We start from the raw sequence: 25352 nt of genomic DNA on the forward strand, positions 1-25352 counted from the left end.
TCTCTGTGACTGGACTTCTAGCTGCCTTAATAGAAGGCTGAGAGAGAAATTATTAGAGCCAGGAACTGCAGATGCTGGTCATGCAAAAGTGTTGGAATAACACACCGGGTCAGGCTCATGTGTGCTTGTGTGGATGTGCGCGTTTGTGTGTTTGTGTGTATGTGTGTGTGTATGTGTGAGTGTGGGTGTGTGTGGATTTGTGTGTGTGTTTGAGTGTGTGTTTGAGTGTGCGTTTGATTGTGTGTGTGGTGGGAGATTGCAACCTTCACGTGGTGCACCCTGTTTCGACAAACGCAATTAACCCGACGTGCACAAACAAATAGATCAAATAGAACAAGTGGACCTACAACTTTAGGCTGTGCACGCCATACGCAAGAAGTAGAAGATTGTGTGTGTGTGTGTGTGTGTGTGTGGGGGGGGGGTGCTTGTGGGTGTGAGTGTGGGTGTGAGTGTGGGTCTGAGTGTGTGTGTTTGAGTGGGTGTATATTTGAGGACATTGGGAGAGAAAATGACAACACCGACTTCAGGCTTTCTATGGCTATACTACCTACATGTCGCACATGATGAAGAATGTCTTGGATGAGGTTCCACTTATGCCAATAGTAAGGAGTCTCCACATTGGAGCACAAGCAGCAGAAAGTATATATGGTGATATGGGGAAGTGGGAGTGAGTGCCATTGGACTCCAAATCCATCTGTTCTAAACCACCAATAAGCATGTCAATTGTGATCAAATTTATGTTTAAATTGGGAGATACATAAAACTTCTTCATTGGGATACATGTATTTTCTTATGTTGTCAATGAACTTGATGGTTTTATTTATGGCTGGTACATAGCATAAAATGCTTGGGGTGCCGAGCATTGTGTGATGAGGTGTAGCTAATTAAACAATACTTTTGTCTTGTAGTTTTCTTGCTGTGGGAAAAACTCATCATTCAGTAACTACACCATGGTTGAGAATGAAACATGCCTTCCACATCATGAACCTCAAAAGGTATGTAAAATATTGAAATTAAGTACAGCATTAGGGCTTCAGTCATCAATAAGAGGCAACAGCTGGCACCATGTTGAGGATTATGGAGGCCAATAAAGACTGTCCAGGAATACAGGCAGCAGGAATATGGGCCAGATCCTAGACTGTAGGGAGCAATAAGGACTGTATCTAGGATTACATATGTCAATAACGACCATATGTACCAATGGCACTGTACTTGTCAGCTTAGATCAAGTCAATTTGTACATATGAGCGGTATAGATCGGGTAAATGCACAGTCTCAAAAACCAGAGGACATAGGTGAGGGGGGAAAGATTTAATAGGAAACTGAGGAGGAACTTTTTTACAAAAAGGGTGATAGGTATATGGAACCAGCAGCTGGAGGAGATAATTGAGGCAGGAACTATCACATGTTTATAAAACCTTTGTACATTTGCACAGATAGGATAGGTTTAGAGGGATAGGGGCCAAAAGCAGGCAGGTGGAACTAGTGTAGATGGGGCACAGGTTATGAGTCCCGATCTAAGAAGTGTCAAAGTTGTAGTTTGACTGAAAGATTTTCTGAACTTTGTTTCTCAGTGACTTTCAAATGTGGCTTTTTAATAAACATATGCTTTATCCATTAGGATTGTCTTCAGTCAATAGAGAATCAGATCGCTGACAACATGGCAATCATTGGAGTGCTGACTATTTTGCTGGGAATTGTTACGGTAAAACTTGAATCCAAGGCCACATTGCAATATGAAACCTAATTACCGCTACAGGCCTATTATGAGCATTTTGATATGTGTCTGAAAAATAGTTGTTGCTCTTATTTTATCGGCCATGATCTAAATGTGTTGCGACTTCAAGATTGATGGGCCGAAGTTACCCCAAGTGTAGGTGGTGATAGGAGAATCAGGGGGTACCAACAAAGAGTCAATGGGCTGAATGGCCTTCAGTTACGTGGATATGACTTTTGCAATTGCCTGCTTTTTGGTATCATGAACCTCTTAAGACTAAGGTGCAAAAGAGAAGGAATTCCTTGAGCCGGAGGGGGTTTAGTCTGTGGAATACATTGCCACAGACAGTATGGAGGTACTCATTGGGTATTATTATGGTGGAGATTGGGAGGTTGGTTATTAGGGAGGTGTCAATGCTAATGGAGAGAAGGCAGGAGGATGGGGTTGGGAGGGAAAGTAAATTAGCCATGATCAATGGGCTGAATGACCTGATTCTGCTCCTATGTCTGATGACCACTCACAACTCTAAGCATTATAAGCCCTAGAGGATTCTTCATGTGGGGGTGGGGGGGGGGGGGTGATGGGGGGGGGGGGGGGGGGGGGGGGGGGGGGGGGGGGGGGGAGGAGGGGGTGAGGGGGGGGGGGAGCTAAATTACCTCTGTGGCCATGTGGGTGTTGTTCTCCCATGTGTGGAACAATAGCTGGAAAAAACACTTCATTAGGGAACAGAGTACTGCCATAAAAGTATTCCTTAGCCATAAAAGTATTCCTTACACTAGTTTCCGAATCAAGACAGCAGATCCGATAATAAGATGTCATGTGAGCATTTAAAAAGAAATCATTATCAATGCAAACAAAAAAGTTATAGATGACTGAAAACTGAGATTTTGTAAACTTCAATGTCTTTAGGTAGCAGTGTTTATAGCATTGCTTTTCATAATTTACACATCATATAAACAAACATTTATCTGTTTATAGATAGCAGATACTGTTTATACATCAGTCTGAAGAAGGGTCTCGACCCGAAACGTTGCCTATTTCCTTCACTCCATAGATGCTGCCTCGCCCGCTGAGTTTCTCCAGCATTTCTGTCTACCTTTTATCTGTTCATACTTATTTTAAATGGGAATCAAAACAAATGGCAACATTTTCAAATGATTGATTTTAAAAGAACAGAGACAGGCAAATACATGTCAGATGATGTGGAGATTATATAATCTGGAAATACATGCAGCTTTGAAGAAAAATTAAAAATAAGCACAAGATCTTACGGCTCAGATAAGCTTGCCTTGAAAAAGGTTGGCTAAACATAGTTATATTGTAAATATTGACAATATTTCACTACGCAATAATTCTAAAAGCAGCGATTTTGTTGATGATCATTCCAATGCTGCTGCCTAAGTTTCGACTAAGTGCTATTTGCCATAACGATGGTTTACTTGCTGACATAGTTAATCGAAGTTTTGATGTTAACATTCCCATGCTTGATTTCAAACCATTCCTGGCATCGTTGGTCCTTAACTCATCAATTTAGTCAACTTAGTATCTCCTGGGAGATGATCTCCCAATTCTCTGACCTGTGAAATGTTTTGGGACTTTGCAGCTCTGTTGAAGGTGCTATATGAATAAATGTTATTGTTATTCACCTTGAGGTTGGGAAATTATAAAGTTATACATCATAAAAACAGGCCCTTCAGTCCAACTCGTCCATGACAACCAAGATACCCCATCTAACCTAGTCCCTGTCGCTCAAGTTTGGTACAAATCCCTCTAAACCTTTCCTGCCCATGAACCTGTCCAAATAGAATGTTGAATGGGAGTTTATCTTCTAAAGCTGATCTTTAACTTTTAGTTTCTGTTGTCTCTTTAGATATATGGAATGATCCTGACTGCATTTTTCTGTTTTGCTGCTTGCTTGATCCAGATCTGGGACAAGAAACAAAAGTACACACTAGGCAAGAAGTATTAAACACTGGACTGGAACCAGAAACTAGGAGCCTGTGGACTGAGTGTTTCTTGATAATTGTAAAAACTGTGATACTATCTCTCAGGTGTCTGATTCCCTTTAATCCTACTAAGTGTGTTATGTTTTTATTCTGAGGCAGTATGAATGGCTGTGTGTTTATTTTGTATTGATATGTTGCCAGCAAGTCCCACGCATACTCCAACCCCCCTATTGCACTCTGCCTACAGATTCTTCTTTTAATGGCTGTTTTGCTTCATGTTATTGTAACATGAAACTGTGAAACTGTGATTATGGCACTTAAAATGTAATTCTAAAACAAAGAATGATTTCATAATAATTCCTAAAATTACTACAAAATTCCTGTCCCCAAGTCCATTAACAATGTTACATAGCAATGTGTCTTCATTTTATAAAGGACTTGTTTCAGTAACTACTGTGTGTTGAGATTCAGCAATGTCTGATTTTTGTAACTGATGAGATTGTTGATGCTCTTTGTAATGGATTCTTTCTTTTTCATAAAAAAGAAAAACGCTTTATTTTCCATAAAAAAGACAGAATGTGCGGGAATAACTCAGCAGGTCAGGCACCATTTCTGGAGTACATGGATAGGTGAAGTTTTGGGTCAGGACCAATCTCAGACTCTGGACTTCACGTCTGAAGAAAGGTCCCGACCCATAACACCTATGTTCTCCAGAGATGCTGCCTCGCCTGCTGAGTTACTCTGGCACATTATGTCCTTTTTTATAAATCTGTTTCTGCAGTTCCTTGTTTCTACTTTCTTCTGTCTTTAATGTAAACCTACCTCTCTCACAGATGATCTTGCTCCTTTTTCACTATCCTTCCATTCCGGTATCACTTTAGTCTTAATCATTTATCCTCTTTTTCACTCAGCCTCCATGTGAGTGGCTCAGTGTCTAAGCAGCAAGTGCAGATGCCTTATGGCTCCAGTGTCGCGGGTCCAGTCCTGACCTCAGGGGTTGTCGGAGTGTGGAGTTTGTACATTCTCCCTATGACTGCATCTGTTTTGCTCAGGTGCTCCTGTTTACTCCCACTTCCCAAGATTGTAGTGGCGGGTTAGTTGACCCTTGTAGAGGTGGGTGGCAGGGGAATCAGAGATCAGTTAGTGGGTGTGTGAGAGAGAATAGAACACAAAGAAATAAATAGGGGAATGAGAATGCTCAGAATGTTCTGAGGGTTGACATAAACTCAATGGGTTGAAAGGCCTCCTATGTCACAACAAAATGCGAAGATAAACAATATTCTGCCCTTGGATGACACCGGCATCACACCAAGTGATCGTGCACCACTTCTCCAAATTGATTGGAGCTCTTGTTTCAGACCATTCCCTCCCCCGCAGCAATCTACAAATTGACAGTACTCCTGATCTCAGTGTTAAATCCTTCCCATTCCAAAATTAAAATGTTTCACTGTTTGGTACCCACTGGGTGACTCACACACACAGGCATCGAGATGACATGATTGACATATGAATAGCCCCAATGTGTAATAAACAATGCAACTTCTGTGCAATGTTGCCTCGGCCATTGAAAGGATGAATTATGCAATGTTTTCAGCGCCTTCAGATGGCCTCTGCTACTGTGAGGGTCTGTTTGTTACACTCAAATACTTGGTACTAAGGTCTTCTATCTTGCTGGTGATGGCTCAGTGGGTCAGAGATCCAGCTGCTGTGGTACTGTGCCACGCAGACTCAGAAGCTCCCAGAATTAATTGCTGCCTTGTACTATTAGCTGATTAGAACTGGAGACAGCAGCCATAGTGGTACTGATGACCACAACTCCCAGTGTTTGGGATGACCAAACTCAGGTAAGGTCCTGTCATCCAATGACACCAGCGCCATAATATATGCTGTAAATTTTTCAAGTTGCCTGGGGAACTTTCTATTAGCGCTGAAAGAGACATCTCATATCCAAGGGCTACATCTTTATACGGATTCCATGCCAACTGTAGTAAATGTAGAAACAACAAACACCAGATGAAGAAGGGTCCCGACCTGAAACATCACCTATCCATTGCCGGCCCTGTTTTGTTCTGGCCTTCTTTATCTTTCTGTCTGAAGAAGGGTTCCGACCCGAAACGTCACCTGCTCCTTTTCTCCAGAGATGCTGCCTGACCCGCTGAGTTACTCCACCATTTTTTGTCTATCTTCGGTATAAACCAGCATTTGCAGTTTTTTCTCACACATTTGTCAGAGGTGCTGCCTGACCCGCTGAGTTAGTCCAGCACTTTGTGCCTTTTTTTGATCTGCAGGTAATAATTGGCTTCCATTATGTATTTGCGGATGTTGATGATTTAAAAATGGAACGTAGGCCATAATTCTCATGGAATTAAAGTTGCCGCCAGTATGAAAGTGGACATTGCATTTGTATAGCACCTTTCATGTGCTCTTCATTATCCCAAACTGCAACTATGCAACTCAAGGAATGTGACTATCGTATTTGCAGTTTCAGCTGTCAGGATTCACACAACAATGTCTCACAAATTGCAATGAGAAATGTAACCAAGTAAAACACTGTTGCTCATCTTGGTAGAAATAAATGTTAGTCAAGACACCCTCCTAATATGTTTTCCTATAAGGAAATATGTTGAATTAATATTTTATTCAAAGGTCATCTGTGTCCCCCACAGACTAGAAGGGGCTTTAACCGCAACCTGCTGGTTCAGAGAGACAAGCATGAGTGAGCTGAGGCTATGTTAATATATGTAGAGACATGGAACCCATTTCTTTCATGCACCAGAAGCTAAAGAAATAAGAACTGATGAGATGTTAAAGCCTCCTTGGTCTTGTTGAATTCAACATAATATTAAAACATTCCCAACCCTGCTTGAGTAGAATCACACACGCAGACTGGTAAAATACAAAATCAATATTATAGTAACAAGGAAAGTAATAAATGGACAGACAGGAATAATCAGGCCAGGCAACTTGAGTATGATGCAGGCCAAAATGGAAGATGAGGTAGAGCAAGGCTATAACTTGTAGAGTGGATAAGGGAGAACCAGTGGATGTGTTATATCTGGACTTTCAGAAGGCTTTCGACAAGGTCAAACATAAGAGATTAGTATGCAAACATAAAGCACACGGTATTGGGAGTTCAGTATTGATGTGGATAGAGAACTGGCTGGCAGACAGGAAGCAAAGAGTAGGAGTAAACGGGTCCTTTTCAGAATTGCGGGCAGTGACTAGTGGGGTACCGCAAGGCTCAGTGCTGGGACCCCAGCTATTTACAATATATATTAATGATTTGGACGAGGGAATTGAATGCACCATCTCCAAGTTTGCGGATGACACAAAGATGGGGGGCAGTGTTAGCTGTGAGGAGGATGCTAGGAGGCTGCAAAGTGACTATGATAGGTTGGGTGTGGGCAAATGAATGGCAGATGCAGTATAATGTGGATAAATGTGAGGTTATCCACATTGGTGGCAAGAACAGGAAAGTAGACTATTATCTGAATGGTGGCTGATTAGGAAAAGGGGAGATGCAACGAGACCTGGGTGTCATGGTACACCAGTCATTGAAAGTAGGCATGCAGGTGCAACAGGCAGTGAAGAAAGCGAATGGTATGTTAGCATTCATAGCAAAAGGATTTGCGTATAGGAGCAGGGAGGTTCTACTGCAGTTGTACAGGGCCTTGGTGAGACCACACCTGGAGTATTATTGGTATCCTAATCTGAGGAAATACATTCTTGCCATAGAGGGAGTACAGAGAAGGCTCACCAGACTAATTCCTGGGATGGCAGGACTTTCATATGAAGAAAGACTGGATAGACTCGGCTTGTACTCACTAGAATTTAGAAGATTGAGGGGGGATCTTATTGAAACTTACAAAATTCTTAAAGGGTTGGACAGGCTAGATGCAGGAAGATTGTTCCCGATGTTGGGCAAGTCCAGAACAAGGGGTCACAGTTTGATGATAAGGGGGAAGTCTTTTAGGACCGAGATGAGAATATTTTTTTTTCACACAGAGAGTGATGAATCTGTGGAATTCTCTGCCACAGAGGGTGGTTGAGGCCAGTTCATTGGCTATATTTAAGAGGGAGTTAGATGTGGCCCTTGTGGCTAAAGGGATCAGGGGGTATGGAGAGAAGGCACGTACAGGATACTGGATGATCAGCCATGATCATATTGAATGGCGGTGCAGGCTCGAAGGGCAGAATGGCCTACTCCTGCATCTATTTTCTATGTTTCTATGTTTCTATGAAAGAAAGACAGAATAAAAGAGAGAAGGAAAGAGAGAAAAATTGAAAGAGAGAAGGAAAATGAGAAAAGAGAGAAGAAAAGAAAGAAAGAGCGAAAAAAAATAGTGAAGGAAAGAGAGAATGAGGGAAGGAAGGAGTGAAGGAGGGGGAGGGAGGAAGGGAGGAAACAAATGAAGGACGGAAGGAGGGAAGGAAGGAAGGAAGGAAGGGAAGAAAGATAAATGTAACAAGGCAGGGATCTATAGCAAAGAAAAACTAAGAACAACATTATGCACAAGGGCAGAATGGCAACACAGGTGTAATTTTTGTTTCTGGGGAGACACTAGGAGTCAGTCCCTCTCATGATGTGCAGAACAGCAGGTAACAGCACCGCAAGCACATTTGAAAGGTTTATTTTCAACTAGACCAATTGCAGACCCATTGGGTCTGTTCCCCCAACGTGCAGTTGTGGGGGGGGGGCGGCATGCAGCGTCACACACACTAACTATCCCCCCCCCCCCCCCCCCACACACGCTAATTACTCCCCTTGATATTATATTAATATTATTAATTTGCTCCTTTTACCCCATAAGCACCCTATCTACTGACGCATAGCCCCCAACTTGCAGTCACATCTAGAGTGGGGGGGCGGGGGTAGAGAGTGAGGGCAGAGAGAGAAGGGGCAGAGACAGATAGAGAGGCAGAGACCGAGAGAGAGGGGCAAGAGGGAGAGGGGGTGGGGGGGAGGAGAAGAGGGAGGGTGGGTGAGGGTGGAAAGGTGGGGGAAGAGGGGAGAGAGAGGGGGAGAGAAAGAGGGGAGAGAGAGAGGGTGGAGGAGAGAGGGGGAGAGGGGGGAAGAGAGGGGGGAGAGAGAGGGGGTGCTGAGAGGGGGTGGGGTGAGGGGAGGGGGGAGAGGTGGGGAGCAAGGAGGGGGGAGGGTCGAGGGAAGGGGGTAGGGGGTGTGGAGGGGAGGGGAGGGGTGTTTGGGGGAGGGAGGGTGGGGGAGGGGAGGAGGGGGAGAAAAAGAGGGGAGAGAGAGGTGAGGAGGGGGAGGGAGAGTGGGGGGGGAGGGAGAAAGAGGGGGAGAGAGAGAGGGGGGAGAGGTGGGAAGAGAGAGGAGGGAAGACTTCAACTTTTTACCTCACCCCAAACCCCCCAAACAACCATTTGCAGGCAATGCCTTTTTACTTCAAACCAACCATATTTTCATTTTCAACCCACATTAAGGGCACTCACAGTTGAGTAGACATGTGTTCAGTGTTATTCAGAGCTCAGAGAGACGTGACCTCCATCTTGCAGAGACTGAGTGAGGCACACCACTTCCTGGTTTTATAGTCCCTCCCCCTCCCTCCAGCAGGGGCAGCAGAGAGAATGGTGATTTAAAAAAAATCATTAATATCTCTCTGACTTTTCATCGATGGGAAAAATCATCCGGTCCAGGAAGGCAGACGTGGGCTCTGAGCGAGGTGGCCAAAAATGACGGCCGTAGGTGGAGTCGTTCTCTCGGAAATCGCAGCACAGTGGGCCAAAAGCGGTCAAGATCAGACTTTTAGTAATATAGATATACATATCGTGGTCTTTATTTTTGCAAAGACATTTCCGTGGGATATTTCAGGGTTTTTATTCCAATCATTAGAACTGTGTTGAAATCAGAATAAATGTAACAAATGAAAAGATTAAAAGACATAACTCTAGATGCATTACAAAGATTTTCCTTCTGTGTTTACTAGGACTCCCTCTTCCCTGTTTAGTAGAAATTCTTCTATGCTGAGTACAGACTTCCTCTGTGTTTTGTCTGTAGTTTAATGTAGCCATAGATACCCCACACATGAGACATCTGGAGCTTGTCTGGCTCTGTTCGTGGTTCAGTGGAATGGATAGACCAGCGTTAAGCAGGATGAAAGACGGCAGGGGAAAGACGGCAATGGTTGAAATGGCAGTTTTGCGAGGTGTGAATTCAGTGAGGGGAAAGCCTGTGCTGTTTAAGAGGGCCAGCTCATTCGACAAAAGCTACACATCCATTTCCATTTCCCCTTGAAGTGAAAGCTTTCAAGTGGCCAAGAGAGCAAAAATCTGAGTCAAGATGATGCTGAGGTGGGTGTGGGAATGTGAGGAGGCATAACAATTATGAGAATTTCCCATTGCTGAAATTCTCTCCTGGTTGGAACAAATGAATAAGGCAAGGAGTATATGATATGCCTGCCAATTCCCACTCTAATTTTCAGTTGTAATTCAGAATAAGAGCCATAATGCAGCTTCACTATAAATCACAGTTGAAATTAAATTCATATAAACATTAGGTGTCATACATGCCATCGAAAACAATTTAATTAGGTCTTCTTCTTTCGTGTCCATCTTCCATGTTTCAAATGTTGACATCGCTGTCATTGTCCATCCTGAAAAGGACGCAAGCTTCCGGCGACAATCAGTGGGAGCCATCACTTGGTGCAATAGATGATGGTAGTAGCAGAATTAGCTCGGGATACTTCCAGTTTCCGATACTTCCAGCCCCGCGACATGGACGCTTCTGCTATGGGGCCATTTAATTAGGTTAAATATAGATTCTAGGTCATAAACTTAAGTGTTGTGTCATGAGGAGGTTGTGAGGAAGAACCAGAGGTTGTATTGCCTCTTGGCCAAGTAAGGTTTCATTAAAGACTATCCCCTACTCCCAATTCCTCTGTCTACGCCTCATCTGCACCCAGGATGAGGTTTTCTATACCGGGGCATCAGAGATGTCCTAATTCTTTAGGAAACAGGGGTTCCCCTCTTCTATTATAAATGAGGTTCTCACTTGGGTCTCCTTGATAACCCGCAGCTCCGCTCTTGCTCCCCTTCCCCCAATTCGTAACAAGAACAGAGTCCCCCTTGTCCTCACCTTCCACCCCATCAGCCGCCGCTTACAGCATATAATCCTCCAATATTTTTGCCACCTCCAATGGGATCCCACTACTGGCCACATCATCCCATCATCCCATCGCCAAAATCAGACCCTCTCTCACACCTCCCGCTGCTGAAAGACTCATCCATGCCTTCATCTCCTCCCGACTGGACTACTGCAGCTCACTTCTCCTTGGCATCAGCTCCACCTACATCAAACGACTCCAACTGGTCCAGAACGCAGCCGCCCGACTCATCACCCACACCAAATCCTGGCATCACATCACTCCAGTCCTCAAACAACTTCACTGGCTTCCCATCTCCCACCGGATCACCTACAAAATCCTGGTCCTCACCTACAAAGCCCTCCACCATCTGCCCCCCCCATATCTCACTGACCTCCTCTCCCCCTACCAACCCTCACGGTCCCTCAGATCCACATCAGCCGGACTCCTCTCCATCCACAAGTCCAACCTCTGCAGTTTTGGGGACAGAGCCTTCTCCAGGGCAGCTCCCAGGCTCTGGAACTCCCTCCCCCAACTGATCCGCAATTCCGTGTCCCTCACCATCTTCCAGTCCCGCCTCAAGACCCATCTCTTCACCTCTGCCTATCCTTAGCCCCACGTCCCCCTCCCTTTTCATCTGTGCTTGAATTACCTCATATTGTGTTTTGAATTGAATTCTGTCTTTAATTTGTGTACTAGTCATGTCTCTACTATTTATTTCATTCGGCTTACATGTTTTTCCTCTACTTGCTAAATTTTTGTAAGGTGTCCTTGAGACTCTTGAAAGGCACCCATAAATAAAATTTATTATTATTATTATTATTATTTCCACCCCTTTCTGCTTTCTGCAGAGACCGTTCCCTCTGCAACTCCCAGGTCAACTTGTCCCTTCCCACCACAAACGTTCCCCTGCAACCACAGGAAATGCAACACATGTCCCATTGCCTCCCCCTTCGACTCCATCCAAGGACCCCGACAGTCTTTTCAGGTGAGGCAGAGGTTCACTTGCACCTTGTCCAACCTCATCTACTGTATCCACTGTTCCAGGTGTCAACTCCTGTACATCGGCGAGACCAATCGCAGGCTCGGCGATCGTTTCACTGAACACCTCCGCTCAGTCCGCATTAACCTACCTGAACTCCCGGTTGCTCAGCACTTTAACTTCCCCCACCCCTCACCCATTCCCAATTTAACCTTTCTCTCCTGTGCCTCCTCCATTGTCAGAGTGAGGCCGAGCGCAAATTGGAGGAACAGCACCTCATATTTTTCGCTTGGGTAGCTTACACCCCAGTGGTATGAACATTGACTTCTCTAACTTCCAATAGCCCTTGCTTTCCCTCTCTCTCCATCCCCTCCCCCTTCCCAGTTCTCCCACCAGTCTTACTGTCTCTGACTACATTCTATCTATGTCCCGCCCACTTCCCTGACATCAGTTTAGTTTAGTTTAGAGATACAGCGCGGAAACAGGCCATTCGGCACACCAAGTCCGGGCCGACCAGCGATCCCTGTTACACTTGCACACACTAATAACACTAGGGGGAATTTACTATTCTACCAAGCCAATTAACCTACAAACCTCTACTTCTATGGTGTGGGAGGAAACTGGAGATCTTGGGGAAAACCTACGCAGGTCACAGGGAGAACGAACAAGCCCCGCACAGACAGCACCTGTAGTGAGGATCAAACCCGGATCTCTGGTGCTGTAAGACAGCAACTCAACAGCTGTACCACCGTGCCGCCTATGTTAACATGGGCTTTGGGAGAGGGATATGTGGATCCATGGAGTATGATCAGTTATCTTCTCTACGCGCACTTTTCATTCACTCAGCGCTAGCATACTAACCGTGAGCTTGCAGTTGTCTATCAGTCAATTTGTCAAGACTGTCGATGATCATGGAGTTCAATGCCAGGACCCAGAGTTGCGAGTAATTACCCTTTATAAAACCTGTAATCTCCACTACTTCGGGAAAGCTACCATCTACAGATACCATGGATTGGGTGGCACAGCAGTAGAATTGCTGCCTCACAGTGCCAATGTCCTGGGTTCGATCCTGACTATGGGTGCTGTCAGTATGGAGTTTGTACGTTCTCGCTATCATAGCATGGGTTTTCACTGGATGCTCTGGTTGCCTCCCACACTCCAAAGACATACAGGTTTGTAGGTTAATTGGCTTCTGTAAATTGTAAATTGTCTCTCGTGTGTACGATAATGCTACTGTGCGGGATGATCACTTGTCGGCGCGGACTCGGTGGGCCGAAGGGCTATATCTCTAGTGTCTGAAGTTTCAAGTCCTGCTGCCATGGAGAAAGGTGTGTCAATAAGTAATTGGGCAGGAAAGAAAATTGGAAGATAGGCACTAAAAGATAATTATTATAATCACTTAAGGTGATCGTTCAGCAATTGTATGGTTGTGTAATCTATCCATCTATACATAACTAAAACTCTGATCTTGTGCTCTTCCGGTTTGAGCGGTTTTTCTATTTGCCCAAAAACGGTAAGCGATAGCGTACGATTTTTCGTCAGCTCACTCACCGTTCTCCTGTGCTGCAAGTGCAACATGTTTCGTTCCGATCGGTAGTGTATTGTAAACGTTAGCGAGGTTTAAAAATCGTATAAACCGCACGTGCGCAGATCGATCTCCTCTCATGCCAGTCAGCACTGCGTGGATTGGTCTCTTCTCTTGTCACTCCCCGGGACAGTCCGCCCCTTCCTGCACCATCACGTCTTTACTGGAGATGAGGGTGGCTGGCGGAGGTCTCCAACCGGACACAATTTTCGGAGGGGCCGGAACCGGCCAGGCCCAGCCTGGTGCAGTGTCAGAGATGTCGCCAAACGGAAAGCAGAATGTCTGATCCCGGCAGAGAGCATCCAGTGCCTGCTGTGAGTCCCAAACACACCGCCATCGCAATGCCCTGCAGCTCCAGCCCCTTCCCCTCTGGTCTCCCCCGCTGGATCCTGCCCCCTTCCCCCGTGATACCCCCCTCTCCCCCATGGCTCTTCCCCTGTTTTTTCTCCGAGCCTTCGAGAGGTGAGGGAGGGATTGGGGGAGTGGAGGAGGAGAGGGGAAAGAAGAGGGAGGGTGAAGAGGAGGGGGAGAGAGTGCTAGGGATGAGGGGAAATAAGCTGCACCTGTGCAGTTGGGGGCTATGGGTGAGTGGTGGAATATTGCGTTGGGGGACCAATCCTCCTGTGTGACAGGGACCCAACGGGTCCCACTTAGTCAAGTAATTGTTAAATATATTATTCTGCTTAATTCTTACTGACATAATTGTAAAAAAAACGATCAGTAACAGAGGAATGAGAAAATTGCTTCTGTTTTTTTTGCATCATCACCCATGTTGTATTGTATTTGGATTTTCAGAAGACATTCTATTAGTTGCCACACAAGAGATTGTTAAACAAAATTAGTGCAAATGGAATGAGAAGGTAATGTACTGGCATGGATTGAGGATCAGTTAACAAACAAAAAACAGACTGTAGAAATGAATGGGTCATTTCTAGTGGCAGTGATTGATACTGGGGCCCCAACTTTTCATAATCTAAATCATTGATTTGGATGAAGGAACCAACCATAATATATGACTGTGAGGAGAATGCAAGGACGCTTAATGGTGATGCAGAAAGTTAAATTAATGGGCAAGGACAGGGAAAATGGTATGTATTGTGGAAAAATGTGAGGATCCCTGATTTAATTTAAAAAAATAGAAAGATGGAGCATCTTTTAAATGGTGAAAGATTGAATGTTATTCCTTTTCAGCTGGACGAGGTTTATTTGTACACTGATCCTGAAAGATAGCATGGAAGTGCAGCAAGCAATTATGCTGGAAAACTGTAGTTTGGCCTTACTGCAAGGATATTTGGGTATAAGAATAGGGACATCTTGGTTTAATTATGCTAGGCCCTGCTGAGACGGCATCTGGAATATTATGTACTGGTCTGGTTAGAAAGGAAATACTTGCAAGAGAAGGAGTGCAATGATGTTTTATCAAACTGACTCCAAGGGTGGCTAGTTTGTCATTAGTGGAGAGATTAAGCAGAATGGCCTGCACTCTCAATAAAGGTCACCATCGATGAAAAGATACAAAATTCCTACCTGGGTAGATGAGAAGTTTATGTTTCCATTGACTTGTGTGACTGGGATGACTAGAATAAACGTCCAGTCATAACATAAGGAGCTAGTGAATCATGAGAGAATGAAAACACTTTTTCAGCCAGAGTCCATTAAATCATTGGTGGGTTTTTTTGCCAAGAGGGCTCAGTTGTTCAAGAAAGAGTTTGATAGATGTTTATTTATTATCATTATTTATGTTTATTTATTTGTGGGCAGCATGCTGGCGCAGCTGGTAGAGCCATTGTTTCGCAGCGCCAGAGACCCGGGTTGAATCCTGAATCCTGACCTCGGGTGCTGTCTCTGTGGAGTTTGCACATCCACCCAGTGACCGCGTGTCTTCCTCCAGGTGCTCCGGTTTCCTCCCACATCCCAAACTTGTGCAGGTTTGTAGGTTAATTGGCCTCTGTAAATTGCTGCTTGTGTGTAGTAAGTGGATGAGAAAATGGGATAACATACTGTAGAATTAGTAGGTGAACCGGTGATCGATGGTCAGCGTGGACTCGGTTGGCCAAAGGGCCTATTTCCATGCCAAATCTACAATATAAACCAAACCAAAAGCAAATCAAGGGATATAGGGTTAGTTGGGAAAAGTGGGCTGAGGTAAGTCAGCCTTGATTTTATAGATGAGATAAATGGCGTGATCCTGCTTCTATTTCTTGTGGTCTTACATTATGTGAATGCTGGGGATTGATTGTGAATGCCAGGGATATTCGATAGAATATTCAGTAACACACCGAATCATCAAAAACTTCAGAGAAGGTAGAGAATCGTAGTGTTCTCTTTGGAATTCCATCAATGTGCTGGGCCCAGAACAGATCTTCAGTGAGGAACTTGATGCTGCTGACTCTCTCCACTGACATCCTGCTCATGAAGATGGGTACATGGTCCCTTGGCTCTCATTTCCTGGTCAACAATCAGCTTCTTGAAAACTGAACAAAGTCTCATTGAAACGTTTTAACATTTCTTATGGAAATGTGCAAGGTAAATGCAAAGATGATGATTCCTTTGTTATCATCGGGTATCATAAATAAGAGCCACAATTTAAAAATAAGGGGCCAGGCATTTTGAACACAGGTGAAAAGCAATTTCTTCATCTGGAGAACAGTGAATCATATGGCTATGGAGGATCAGTGTCTGAGTATGCTTAGAAAAGAGACGGATCGATTTTTTGATTGATAGATTTTTAGACATCAAGGAATATTTGGTTAGTGCAGCAACATGGTGTGCTGGTTATAAATTAATCGTGACCTTACTGAGCAACAGACCAGCAATGAGAGCCTCCTGGTTCCGTTTCAGTGTTGCTTTTACTTGTTATGTTTTTATGTTCTTTGTATAAGGGTCACAAAATGTACAGCAGCAGAATCTAAATTAATTGCCTGACAAACTAATAATGAAGAGTGGCAATAAATAAATATAGTCTGAAATCACACACTGGAATATTCTGGAACATCATCAGCTTACTCTGCATGAATGATATGGACACAGTGGTTTGGAAATTCAATACGGTGGTGCAATAGATTAATTTATGCATTTGCATGTTTGTAAAATAATCATCATATTATAGTACTGACTGCATATACTGCTAATGTGCATCGTCAGCTTCAGTGACCCTACGTAAGGTGCACATAGATAGTGCATAGCTAATATTAATTCCCCTGTAATGCAAAGTGAATCGTCAAAGTATCAGCACTGTAACATAAGCACTGTAATATAATTCAACATGGACCACACTTAGGAAAGCAGGCCAAAAGCAGAAGATTCCCCAGTGCTGCAGGTTCTGGGAATGACCCCCGCTGCCCATTGCAGCAAATGTTGATGATCAGTCAGTGCTGACTTCCCAGGGACAGCCATCATCCAAGATTCAAGATTCAAGATGGCCACACCAAGTGAAAAGCAGTAAGACACACAACCACATAAAATAAAATTTAACGTAAACATCCACCGCAGCGGCTCCCCACATTCCTCACTGTGATGGAAGGCAGTAAAGTCCAATCTCTCCCTCTTTCTTCTCCGTGGTTGGGGCCGTCAAACCATCCGCGGTCGGGGCCATCAAAGCTCCCGCAGCCTGCGATCTGAGGCCCTCGCATCGGGGTGATGGAACTCCCTCGTTGGGATGGTTGAAACTCACCACGGCTTGGAGACCCGACTCAGTCTCTAACCAGGGACCGCGATGTTTAAACCGGGCTCCAAGATGTTAAAGTCCACAGTCAATCCCCGCCATTCATATAATGTAAGGCCATAAGAAATAGAAGCAGGGTCACGCCATTTATCCCATCTGCAAGTGTACAATGGAGAACATACTGACTGGTTGCAACATGGCCTGGGTCAGAAATTAGAACGTTCAAGATTGAAGGAGGCTACAGAAAATGGTGGACATTGCCGATTCCATCACAGTTATTGACCTAATACCATTGAATGGATCTACAGAAAGCATTGCCTCAAGAAGACAACACATATCATTAAAGACCCATATCATCCTGGCCATGTACCACAGAAAAGAAGGTACAGGAGCCTGAGATCCATTACCTCCTGGTTCAGGAACAGTTTCTTCCCATCAACTATCATGTTCTTGAACCATCCTGCACAACCCTAACCACATTATGTCAATAACCTCATCCCTACCAAACCATGACCGATTTTGCATTACTATGGCTTCTCTACATACTTTGGTTTTTGGACCATCACGGTCTATTATTAGATTAACTGATAACCTATTCCATATTCATTGTTGTGTTTGCATCTAATATGCCAGTAAAGCTGCAGAAAGTTAGAATGTCATTGTTCCGTTTCATATCTGGAACATATGACAACATTCTTGAATTGACTTGAAATTAATTGACTCTTGAAATGTCCAGAATAAATTTGTATGATTACTTAATTGGGGTGGAAGATTGCAACCTTCACGTGGTCCGCCCTGTTTCGACTAATGCAATTAACTCGACGTGCACAAACGGAAGATCAAATAGAACAAGTTGTCCAATAACTTTAGGCTGTGCACGCCACACGAAAGAAGAATTACTTAATTAACTCCTTCAAGAATTTCAATGGATTTGTGAAATACATTCCAATATGTCTAAAGTCAACCTGATCTCTGTAGAAGATGCCTTTGCGTTTGTATGTTCGTTCATAATACCTGCAATTAGTTTTTCCCACCTGCATCTAACGGCCCATAATTACCACAATCACCCATTACTCCTATTTGCACTTGGGGAGAGTTGCCATGACTCCCGTCACGACGGGGATCTCTGGCGTCACAACAGGAACCCGTCAGCCGCACCTGCGCAGTTGGGGGCTATGGGTGAGTGGTGGAATATTGCCTTTGGGGACCAGCCCCATGTGACAGGGACCCAATGGGTCTCACTTGGTCTAGTCTTTTATAAACATATGTGTGGCAGTTTCTGATCATGGGTTGTGTGATTAGTAAAGGTGCTACAAAGTGGAATTCCTTTTCTTCTCCGTATCACCACAATAGTGGGAGCAAGATAATTTGGTAAGAAAGATAAGAAACTATCACTGCCGATTATCTATCTATCTATCTATCTATCTATCTATCTATCTATCTATCTATCTATCTATCTATCTATCTATCTATCTATCTATCTATCTATCTATCTATCTATCTATCTATCTATCTATATCTTCCATCTATACTATTACTAAAACTCTCATCTTGTCCTCTTGCCGGTTTGCGTTGTTTTTAAATTTGTGTAAAAACGGTACCCTATATCACTAGTATTTTTTCGCCAACTTACTCACCGTTCCCCTCTGCTCCAAGCGCACCAAGTTTTGTTCCGATCGGTGAAATATTACAGAAGTTATTGGTCTGGTATTCACCGTGACGGCGACGCCCCTTCCGGCACCCGCTGTCAATCACCGACGCCGAGAATAAAGCTGAAGGAGTGGAGTGTGAGCTGTGTTCCGTGGGCAGGGGCTGGCTGTGTTCCGTGGGCATGGGCTGGCTGTGTTCGTGAGTGGAGAAGGTGAGCGCAACAGGCGCTAAGGACGGGAGCCGCTGAGTGAGTCCGGAGCCGGGTCCTGGAGCTGGTGAGTGCGGTCGGAGCCGGGGCCGGGAACCAGTGTGCCCACACGCCCCCCTCCCACACCCCCTCTCCCCCACACCCCCCACTCCCATACACCCCTCCTCCGCTACTCCCCCCTGGCTGCAGGATGCTCCCCGCCTGAAGCCGTCCCAACGGGTCCCACTTAGTCTAGTATACTTATAAAACTCTCATCTCGTCCTCTTCCGGTTTGCATTGTTTTTACATTTGCGCAAAAACGGTACACGATAGAGCTACGATTTATCGCAACCTTTCGCCACATTCTTCTGTGCTGCAAGTGCAACAAGTTATGTTCTGATCGGTGGAATAGTACAAAATTTATGAAGGTTTAAAAATCATAAAAACCGCCCCTTCCGGCACCCACTGTCAATCACCGGCGACGGGGAGAATAAAGCTGAAGGAGCGGAGTGAGCAGAGTGTGTTGAGCGAGTGCAGAGTGAACAACGTGCAGAGTGAGCAGCGTGCGGAGTGAGAAGTGTGCGGAGAGAGCAGCATGCGGTGTGAGCTGAGTGGAACCGGGAGCCGCTGAGTGAAGCTGGAGCCGGACCAGGAGCCGTTGAGTGAGGCCGAAAGCTGAAGGTGCGGGGTGAGCAGATTGCGAGCTGCGTCTGCGGCGACGACAACCCCCCCTCAGCCACCACCCCGCCGCCCACACACCACTCCCTCCCCCCAACACACCCTTCTCCCTCCCCCACACACCACCCCTCCCCCACCCCCCTCCACCGCCACCCCTCCCCCACACCCTCCTCCCCTACACCCCCCTTCCCCCCACATACCCCCAACCCCCACACAGTCGCACCTCCCCTACACAGCCCCCCTCGCTCACCCCCCCAACACCCCCCTCCCCCAAAACTGCACACAATACTCCAGGTTTGGTCTCACTAGGGCTCTGTACAACTGCAGAAGGACCTCTTTGCTCCTATACTCGACTCCTCTTGTTATAAAGGCCAACGTGCCATTCGCTTTCTTCACTGCCTGCTGTACTTGCATGCTTACTTTCATAGACTGATGAACAAGGACCCCCAGATCCCGTTGTACTTCCCCTTTTCCCAACTTGACGCCATTTAGGTAGTAATCTACCTTCCTGTTTTTGCTACCAAAGTGGATAACCTCACATTTATCCGCATTAAACTAAATCTGTCATGCATCTGCCCACACCCCCAACCTGTCCAAGTCACCCTGCATTCTCATAGCATCCTCATCACAGTTTACACTGCCACCCAGCTCAGTGTCATCTGCAAATTTGCTAATGTTACTTTGAATCCCTTCATCCAAATCATTGATGTATATTGTAAACAGCTGCAGTTCCAGCACCGAGCCTTGTGGTACCCCACTAGTCACTGCCTGTCATTCTGAAAGGGACCAGTTAATCCCTACTCTTTGTTTTTTGTCTGCCAACCAATTTTCTATCCATGTTAGCACTCTACCCCCAATACCATGTGCTCTAATTTTGCCCACTAATCTCCTATGTGGGACATTATCAAATGCTTTCTGAAAGTCCAGGTACACTACATCCGCTAACCTCGAGGTCCTTTATCAAATCTGGTTCATTACATAACACTAAATCCAGAATTGCCTTCTCCCTGGTAGGCTCCAATACAAGCTGTTCTAAGAATCCATCACAAAGGCACTCTACAAAGTCCCTTTCTTGGGGTCCAGTACCAACCTGATTTTCCCAGTCGACCTGCATGTTGAAATCTCCCATAACAACCACAGCTTTACTTTTGCTACATGCCAATTTTAACTCCTGATTCAACTTGCGCCCTATGTCCAGGCGACTGTTTGGGGGCCTGTAGATTAGTCCCATTAGGGTCTTTTTACCCTTACAATTCCTTAGTTCTATCCATACTGACGCCACATCTCCTTTTTCAATGTCACCCCTTGCAAGGGACTGAATTTAATTCCTCACCAACAGAGCAACCCCACCCCCTCTGCCCACCTGTCTGTCTTTTCGATTAAAGGTATACCCTTGAATATTCAGTTCCCAGCCCTGGCCCTCTTGCAGCTATGTCTCTGTAATTCTTTGTTGTAGTATATTCCCCGAATGAGTAGTGTCTAAACGTGTCAGGTCAGGGCAGCGAAACAAGGCAGTAAACATGTTCTGTTTGTGGAGCTGGAAGGAGATGTGAGGTACGTTAGGTAGATACCAAATGCTCAGCATGTCAGGCAGCATCTCTGAAGAAAGAGAATAGGCGACCTATCGGGTCGGAACCCTTCTTCAGACTGAAATGCCTGTCTATGCCATGCCTTTTTGTCTGTCTAAATGCCTCTTAAATGCAGTGATCGTATATAATTCCACCACCTTCACTGCCAGTGTGTTACAATATCAACCACTCTCTATGTAATAAAATTATACTCTATACTCTCATATACCATATAATTTTGTAGAGGAAAGAACTGCAGAAGCTGGTTTAAATCGAAGGTTGACACAAAATGCTGGATTAACTCAGCGGGACAGGCAGAGTCTGAAGAAGGGTCTCAACCCAAAACTTCTCTCCAGAGATGCTGCCTGTCCCTCTGAGTTACTCCAGCATTTTGTGTCTTCCTCATAATTTTGTATATCTCTATCAGCCTCTTTTGCCCCAGGGAAAACAAGCTCATCCTAATCAATCTCTCCCCGAAGTTAAAATTCTTCAGAACATCCTGGTGAATCTCCTCTGCAGTCTCTCGTGTGCTATCAGATCCTTCCTGTAGTTTGGTAACCATAGAAAGGATCTGATGTCAATAGAACAAGTTTGGAGGAATATGGGGCAGCTGCAGGCAAGTGGGACCAGCTCAGTTAGACAACTTGGCTTACAAGTTGAGCCAAAGGCCTGCTTCTGTGCTTAAGAGATCTATGACTCAAAACTCCAAGTGCAGCCTAACCAGTGTTTTGTAATAAAGATACACACAAAATGCTTGAGTAACTCAGCGGGTCAGAAGCATCTCTGGAGAAAAAGATCTGGACCCCAATTGTTACCTATCCTTTTTCTCCAGAGATACTGCCTTACTCCAACTTGTTGTGCCTATTTTCGGGATATAAACATTTTGGGATAGGTTGGAAGTTGCTTCAGTGATGCTCGGTTTATTTTAAAATAGTGTCTCACGGTTTTACAAACGGTTAATTTATTTCTGGTAAAAATTGATTTAATCTTTAATTAAAACACATTACCTATTCATACGAATAAAAAGGGATTGGTCGGGATGGAGTTGGGATGGGACAGGCATTGGTCGGGATGGAGTCGAGATGGGCCAGGCATTGGTTGGGATGGGGCAGGGATTATTCGGGATGGAGCCGGGACGGGGCAGGGATTGGTCGGGATGGGGCAGGGATTGGTCGGGATGGAGTCGAGATGGGCAGGGATTGGTCGGGATGGGGCGGGATTGGTCGGGATGGAGTCGAGATGGGCCAGGCATTGGTCGTGATGAGGCAGGGATTGTTTGGGATGGGGCAGGGATTGGTCGGGATGGGGCAGGGATTGGTCGGGATGGGGCAGGGATTGGTCGGGATGGAGTTGGGATGGGCCAGGCATTGGTCGGGATGGGGCAGGGATTGGTCGGGATGGGGCAGGAATTGGTCGGGATGGGGCAGGAATTGTTCGGGATGGAGCAGGGATTGGTCGGGATGGGACAGGCATTGGTCGGGATGGGGCAGGGATTGGTCGGGATGGGGCAGGGATTGGTCGGGATTGGTCGGGATGAGGCAGGGATTGGTCGGGATTGGTCGGGATGAGGCAGGGATTGGTCAGGACTGGAGCGGGTCGGCGGTGGGTTTTTCCCCGGCTTGATTGGACGTGGCCTGGGAATGACAGGAGGACGGTTGAAATCCGTGAGATTGATGGCGGGTTTGGCGAGGGGGCGGTGGGTGGAGCAGCGCAGCCATTGGTCGACTGGCGGGCTGTAAATCTGTTTGCCGGCGATTGGGTAGGTCTGCAGGGGAGGGCGGTGTGTCAGTGAGAAGCTCTCCGTTGCTTGCGGCCAGTCAACCTTGTCGAGTTGCTGTGTGTGTGTCGGTGTGCGAGTGCTTGACGGAACCATGGGGGTGGAAGGTTGCATGAAGTGCATCAAATACTTGCTGTTCGTCTTCAATTTCCTATTCTGGGTAAGTGGCAGGTAACGGGAATGAGCGTTTCCCACGGGAGGGGGATGGGGATGAGGATGGGGAATTCCGCCGTTGAACGCCAGCGTGGAGATTGGGCGGACCCGCGCGCTGTGTTATTGCAGACGGAGCCGCCAGCTCGACGCCCGGGTCTCGATCGCTTCTCCCCCGCGCGGGCAACTGTCTTTGTTCGCGCGCCCCCTCTCCCCGCCCTTCACCACCCGCGCTGATCACCCCCCCCTTCCTATCCTCTTATTTTCCTGGTGTGCGTTGATTTGCAATTGTTAGCTCAGAATTCATCTGGCACTAGTACCTCACCGAGTGTCTCGGTCTATTAAAAAAAAAACGGAGCTCTGACTGAAAGGGATGAAACATAAGTACAAATATGATGGGGGGTTTTTTTTTAAAGAGCGAAGGATTAAAAAAAAAATCCGTTGTTTGAAATTATCCGAGGTTAGCAACGGAAAAAGTGGAGCATGTTTTAGATCAAACGGATGATCTGTTTTGGTAGTGGGTGCGGTTCTTCGAATATTTTATGTTTGGCTTTGCAAAACGCACAAATAAATACGTCAATTAAAGGAGCAAAAGCGTGCAATATTGGATGTGGTGAACCTAAACAGCCCAGAGAGTGGGTGGCTTTCAAAATAAATTTGTCAACGTTGAATAAAATGTATCCCAGCTTAATGAGAAAAACATGGGAGAAAATCGCTCAAGTTCTGGCCGCTACTTACTCATCCCTAGTCACGAACGAGAAAACTAGGGAGATTGTTTAAAAAAAAAAAAAATAGCAGATCAGTCGGTTTAGTTTGTGGGCAAAAAAGCACATTTTTGGAGAGAAATACTCTGATCCACTGTAGTCATCGTTTAGAAAGGTGAAAATCCATTGGATATCGGCGTGAATTTAAGTAACTGCAAGTGGGTGCTGATTACACAATGTCCTCTTCCATTTGAATCTCTTCAGCAACTGAAGTAGTCTTGAGCCCACTAATCAATCAATCAATCAATCAACCTTTATTGTCATCTTGCAAGCAACAGTTGTACAGTGCAAAATGAAAAGACGTTTCCCAGGGAATAGCGGAGCATCGCACATGAAATTTAAAACATTTCACACATAATAACACTAAAAACAATCCAGTCCCTGATGGAACAGTATAAATAGTTAAAAGCAGGTAAAACACAACGTTAAAATACAATAAACCAATCATAAAAATGCCCGGGGCAGCTGATTTGAGTGGCCAGTGTCAGTTATTAATGTGGCCAGTGCCAGTTATTAAAGTGTCCGTGCCAGCCGCAGAATCAAGTGGCTGTGAGTACAGAGTGACTGTTTAGCAGCCTCACAGCCTGTGGTAGGAAGCTGTTTAGCAGTCTTGTAGTCCGGGCTTTGATGCTTCGATATCTCTTGCCTGATGGCAGGAGATCCAGGTGTATGTGGAGGGGGTGCAGTTTGTCCTTAGCAATTCTCTGAGCTTTTTTCAGACAGCGGCTCTGGAACAGTTCTTGTACCGAGGGTAGGGAGACGCCAATGATCCTCTCTGCTCCCCTCACTACCCTCTGCAGAGCCTTCCTGTCCGAGCAGTTGCAGGTGGAGTACTACGTATTTATGCAGTACGTGAGTACAGACTCCACCGTACCCCTGTAGAAAGTCCTGAGGATGTTGGTGGGGAGTGAGGCCTGTTTTAGTTTCCTCAGGAAGTGCAGTCGCTGATGGGCCCGTTTGACGGTCCCAGTGGTGTTCCTGGACCAGGTGAGGCTGTCTGTAATTTGCACACCGAGGAACTTTATGCTCTCCACTCTCTCCACTGTGGTGCCACTGATGTTGATGGGTGTATGCTTTGGCTGCGCCCTCCTGAAGTCGACAACCATCTCCTTCGTTTTGTCGACATTTAGTTCTAGATTATTTTTGCCGCACCAGTCCACTAGTTGTTTTACTTCCTCCCTGTACATTGATTCGTCGTCTCCGCTGATGAGTCCCACCACTGTTGTGTCATCCGCGAATTTTATGATCTTATTGTCCCTGAATCTGGCAGCACAGTCATGTGTGAGCAATGTGAACAACAGCGGGCTGAGCACACAGCCTTGAGGGGAGCCGGTGCTCAGCGTGATCGAGCCTGAAGTGTTCTTGCCAACACGGACTGACTGCGGTCTCTCTGTCAGAAAGTCCAAGATCCAGTGACACAGGGTGGTGTTGAGGCCCAGCAGGGTTAGTTTCTCCACAAGTCTCTGTGGGATGATGGTGTTAAACGCTGAGCTGAAGTCAATGTACAGTATTCTGGCGTATGAGTTTTTGTTTTCCAGATGCGTGAGTACTGTGTGCAGCGTGGTAGAGATGGCATCCTCT

At 45.7% G+C, this 25352-nt stretch overlaps 2 protein-coding genes across 3 annotated transcripts in view; both read left to right on the plus strand.

Annotated features, from left to right (window-relative positions):
* The window catches only part of tspan32 (tetraspanin 32), a 48373-nt gene extending 44084 nt beyond the window's left edge, over positions 1-4289 (plus strand). For both annotated transcript variants that reach the window (XM_033039123.1, XM_033039124.1), the window contains 3 exons: positions 909-995; positions 1622-1705; positions 3588-4289. In XM_033039123.1, the coding sequence (XP_032895014.1) occupies positions 909-995; positions 1622-1705; positions 3588-3686 (270 nt within the window). In that variant the 3' untranslated portion in view covers positions 3687-4289. The remainder of the gene's footprint in view (positions 1-908; positions 996-1621; positions 1706-3587) is intronic.
* Positions 4290-22817: 18528 nt separating this feature from the next.
* The window catches only part of cd81 (CD81 molecule), a 51161-nt gene continuing 48626 nt past the window's right edge, over positions 22818-25352 (plus strand). Inside the window, exon 1 of the mRNA XM_033039125.1 lies at positions 22818-23017. Within this exon, the coding sequence (XP_032895016.1) occupies positions 22952-23017 (66 nt within the window). The 5' untranslated portion in view covers positions 22818-22951. The remainder of the gene's footprint in view (positions 23018-25352) is intronic.

Source organism: Amblyraja radiata, chromosome 20 (assembly GCF_010909765.2).
Source record: "Amblyraja radiata isolate CabotCenter1 chromosome 20, sAmbRad1.1.pri, whole genome shotgun sequence".
Classification (NCBI taxonomy): domain Eukaryota; kingdom Metazoa; phylum Chordata; class Chondrichthyes; order Rajiformes; family Rajidae; genus Amblyraja; species Amblyraja radiata.